General features: G+C 37.6%; 1 protein-coding gene across 1 annotated transcript; it reads right to left on the bottom strand.

The window, feature by feature from the left end:
- Positions 1–980: 980 nt before the first annotated feature.
- Positions 981–3,629, bottom strand: LOC117211125. Its single transcript, XM_033454732.1, has one exon. The coding sequence runs from the start codon at positions 3,613–3,615 to the stop codon at positions 1,285–1,287; it is 2,331 nt and encodes a 776-aa protein (XP_033310623.1). The 5' UTR covers positions 3,616–3,629; the 3' UTR covers positions 981–1,284.
- Between the last annotated feature and the right edge of the window lie 1,302 nt (positions 3,630–4,931).

Here is a 4,931-nt window from a genome sequence, read left to right as displayed (position 1 = left end):
GCCGCGATACGCTACACGCTGTGGCGCGATCGGACAAACCGAGATATTCACGCATAGTCGACGTGAAAGATCGGTTGCAGGTGAACAGGGGCGGCTTGAGATCGAAAGGGGCTAATTTTTAATATTCCGAATGTAAATAATAAAGACGAAGGATTTGAGGATCTGCTGCGTTGAATTTGGTGGATTTTGTATTTTTCAATTGACGACCAACGGATGGCTTTCGTTATTGTCAGATGGGAAATGACGAAGCTTCGAGAGTTTCGCAGAAAAAAGTAGATTTTGTTTGAAAAGATTTTTGACGTTGCAGGCTGGAAAATAATGATTAGAAGGATCTGTTGCAACTAACTTTGTGAATTTTACTTAGGTGCGAAGGAGAAATGGATTAAGTTTGAAAAAGATAGAATTCAGGTGCTATAAGGTGTAAGAGATATAGGTTAGAAAATTTGGGAAATTGAAATTTGAAGAAAAGCACGGAGGATCTTGTGCAATGAATAAGAAATAAGCGAATGTTGATGGGAATGTAAAAGTGAAATGCATTGAAAGTTAATTGGAAACTAAAATTATTTTTGAGAAAAATTTATGTCTCTCTGAATTGCAGATTGAACTATTAAATGATAAAATTGTATATGAAAAAAGAAATGGTTTTCTAGATGGATAGTCCAAGGGAATAATGAGTTGTATTAAAACGACGAAAGGTTTCTCGGTTGACGAATAAAGCTATAATGAAAAACGATATTTCGTAATCTGTTAGATTTTGTCGAGGTGGTTTCTTTATCCACAGCCAGTCATCCATGACGAAATAGAACGACAGTAGATATCACTCTCGTATTCTCACTTTCTTCTCACGAAATATGAATAGAAGAAATCTTCTATTCTCTTTCCCCTACATATACAGAATAAAAAATAAAAAAAACGAAATAGCGTTTAATAAAAAGTCGGTGGCAATAAATGCAGCAAGCGAAGTTTCTAATTTCTTGTCCGATCGAGCGTAACCGTAACGCAATTCCACGTAATCGGGCAAACATTAATTTCACCAGCGCTTAAACAAGAAGAAATTTAATTACAAACCATATAACAATTCAGTACCACTTATATACTAAATAACTTTACGATGGAAGTAAAATATAAACGATTAAAATATATTATATTTTTATCAATTAAAATACCCCTAGCGACCTTTAGATCCGAGTTTCGTATATGAACATTAATTCTATTTTTAATCGAAGAGTTCTACAAGCGATTAAGCATCGTCAAATCTATCAAGAAGATACAAAAACAACATCTTTAAATCCCCTTACTCGCTACGATCTTATCAAACTCTTCTTCGTGTTCGGAAGTACTCAGCATGTACGCCGGAAGTGTGAATCCAAGAACCTTATCAAACACAGGTTTAGTCTCTGCTGCGAATTCGTAAGGTTCAACCTCCTTGGATCTTTCAACCTCTCCAGAATCCTTCTCCTTGTCTGCTTGTTCTCGTTTTACGTATGCTCCTTCACTTGCGGCAGCTTCTGGTTCGATAGGAAGATCATGCAGAAGATGTTGGGCGATGATTGACCTGGGAACCTTTTTGGTAGGCTCTACATGGTATTCTTTCCCTTCTCGATAATCCGATTTATCGACAGATGGTTCTTCAGAAGTTACAAAAGCGCACTCTTCCTTTTGGAAACCTTTTTCGTCGACACATTGGTAGCAAGTCATTTTGTCACGCATCAACTTCTTACAGTTGGAACGATCTTCCTTCTGGAACTCCTGAAGAACCTTCTGAATCTCTGCCTTCTTCTTGAACGCATCGTAGAAGCCTACGTCGCTTTTCTTTAAAGCAGATTTCGCTGATTCCTCTTTTGCTTCCGATTGCCTTGTCTGATCAGAAACCGAAAATTCGTCTTTGATATCGCTGTCGGTAACGTAGGGCATCTTCTTAGAAGAATAATCATAGCCTGGACTTTCGTAAGGCTCCTTGGACTCTTTCTTCTCGGATCCGTCGTAAGATTTGTCTTTCGATTCAGTTGGGCTACCAAATGATTTAGATTTCGAATACGAATAACTCTTGTCATTTGGTAGATACTTGTACGAACATTGTTCAGAGTTACTTCCGGTCTTTGGGTCTTTACAGACCTTGCAAGTCATAGAATCCTTTTGAACCTCTTTGCAATGACTTGGTTCGATGCTTTCAGCCACTCTTTCTGACTCTGATTTAGATCTTTCATAGCCAGATAAAGATTCATCCTCGTCAGAGGCGGACTTAGCTTCCTGAGAACCACCCTGGCTATAATTCGACTTGGATTCGTCGCCTTTGAAGTAAGAACTCGATGGAGCGGAATGACTTTTCTCGTAGTAACTTTCAGGAATAGTATAGTCTTTGCTGTAATCCTCAGGTTCGCTTCGTGATTCCTCAGGTTCACTTCGTGATTCCTCAGACGACTTGTCTTCTTTGTCACTAGCATCTCTCTTATCGTTATTTCCGGAAGAACTGTCAGGGTATCCAAAGCTTCTTGATTTACTATATTTATAGACCTTGTCATCTGGCTCATAAGTATACGAGCATCTCTCGTAATTTCCACCTGTTTTGGGATCTTTACAGATAGTACAAGTCTTCGTGCCCTTTTGCACCTTCTTGCAATTATCAGACGAGTCCTTGGTTTCTTCGAGAGATTTTCCCTCTGGTTCTTCCTTATCGACGTAACCGAAACGTTCCTTAACCGGTTTATTTGCCGAATATTCTTTGTCATATCTCTTTCCGTCCTTATTATCATTCTTCTCAGCTTCAGTGTTCTTAAATGTCTCGGGATTCTTATGTGAGCTAGATTTACTATAAGCGTATCTCTTCTCATTAGGCTGTCGAACATACGAACATTGTTCGTACTTTGCATTGCTCTTGGTATTCTTACACACCATGCACACCATGGAATCCTTCACCACTTTCTCGCATTTTTCATCTTTATTTTTATACTCTGCCGGAACATCATCCGTGGCGTCGGAGAAAATCTTCTCGTTAAATCTGTACGGATTATCGTGTCTTCCGTAATCACCGGAATTTTTAAAACCAGAAAAAGCTTCTTCAGAGTTGGATCTCCTACTTCTGAACACTGAAGGTGGCACTGCTATCTTTTCCACGTTGCTAGAATCGGTCAATGGTTGAGAATGATAGGAGCATTGCTCGTAAGTGGCGCCACTTTTCGGATTCTTACATTTGTAACAGACCATGCTATTCTTCGCGTCGCTGTTCTTATTAACTCGTTTCTTCCTGATCTCTTGACAATACGGAACACCGGATTTCATCACCATGTCCTTGTACTTTTGCGAATCTTTGTTCGTTATGGTGTAAAACGGTGATATCACTTTCTTGAAGTTCTTGTTCTCCGTGGGGACTTTCTTAGTGGCGGAACTCGAGTACCATTCTCTAGGCTTGTCGAAGGACTCGGCAGAATCCAACGAACGGTGCTTTTTTCTGGACTCTAAGAAACGACTGTAAGATGACGAGTGGTCTGAAGAGGCGGATTCGCTAGGAATCTCGCGATTTGCGCGAATCCATGGATAATCGTCGACGTATAAGGCTTTGTAGAATTCGGCATTTGCTAACACGCAGAAGATCGTCAGCGTAAGATACATCTGCATCAGAAAAGATTAATTTCAATCTATTTCAATCTTCTTATATAAAAGCATGTGCTTGTTTTTTTCTTTAATAAATCATATTCATTTTCCGAAAAATGATAGAAACCACGATAAATATTACTAGTAAAAATGTTAACGAAACATACAGTAAAAAGTATAGGTAACCGGAATTTTTTTTATTAAAAGATATTTAAAAATTTCAAAGTTTGACTAAATACCGATTAACAGCGGTCAATTCTATGAAACATTGAAACAAAGTTATTCGAAAAATCATGTCTATTGGGTTGGCAACTCGGTGATTGCGGATTTTGTCATTACCACCTAATGATAATATTATTTGGTTGGTAACCCAATAATAGAATTTGACTATTTATGCTATTAATAAAAAATCCAATAAAAAGTGTAAAGAACAGAGAATGTATTTATTAAGAGATATTAAAAGGCTTTGAAATCTGAAACAATGAAGTAAACAATTAAATATTGACTAACAAAATTTCAATGTACGACTCATTCAGATAATCTTGAACAATAATAAAATGCGACTACTCCATTGCGAATAAATAACTATAAAGGCGATGTTACCAGAAACATTCCACCAAGGCGTGGAGAATTGAACTTGTAGAAGGGCATGGTGCGAGATATCGCCGATCGTGGACACTTATTGCGTTTCCGGTTCCGGTTCGGCGAGCCACATCACTTTCCCATGAAATGATCTCGCCTGCGCGTGGAAAGCCTTTATATCGACTTGCTGATCCAAAAGATCAGCACCCCACCTTTTGATTTCGCGAAACACAAACTATCTCCGGACTCGGTGAACGTTGCTTGTCGACCAGAATGATTTGAATCAGCGAGCGTAAAGCAGTGGCGGACGCTGTTTGCTCGTCCGTGGCCACTGGTTGATCATTTTTGTCTCGTTAAAAGCAAGAAAAATCGTAGCGAGGCACACGAATGCGTTAGTTTTTATTTCTCACCAGGAAGATGCTCGAAATTGTGTCGACGATTAAGTTTTACAAAGGCTATTAATATTTTTTGCTGTTTTTCTGTTGTATTTTTTGTTAAACTATTGTTCTTAAACTATTCTACGTTTAATAATATCTTAGTATTATTCTTACAGTAGAATGATATTAAATATTTATTAAGATGTTTTATAGATATTTTATTATAAATTTATAGCTTAACTTAAAAGGTTAGAAAAGCTTCAAATATTTCAATATATTTGGAAAATGAAATATACCAAATACGATACCTTTTTAATTAACAAGGACAGTAATATACATAGACCATGTTTATAATCATAGATAATATCGTTTATCATATAA

This window comes from Bombus bifarius, unplaced genomic scaffold, assembly GCF_011952205.1.
Source record: "Bombus bifarius isolate JDL3187 unplaced genomic scaffold, Bbif_JDL3187 scf7180000008218, whole genome shotgun sequence".
NCBI classification, from domain to species: domain Eukaryota; kingdom Metazoa; phylum Arthropoda; class Insecta; order Hymenoptera; family Apidae; genus Bombus; species Bombus bifarius.
Note: the sequence above shows the minus strand (reverse complement) of the source record. Positions and strands in the feature narration are given on the sequence as shown.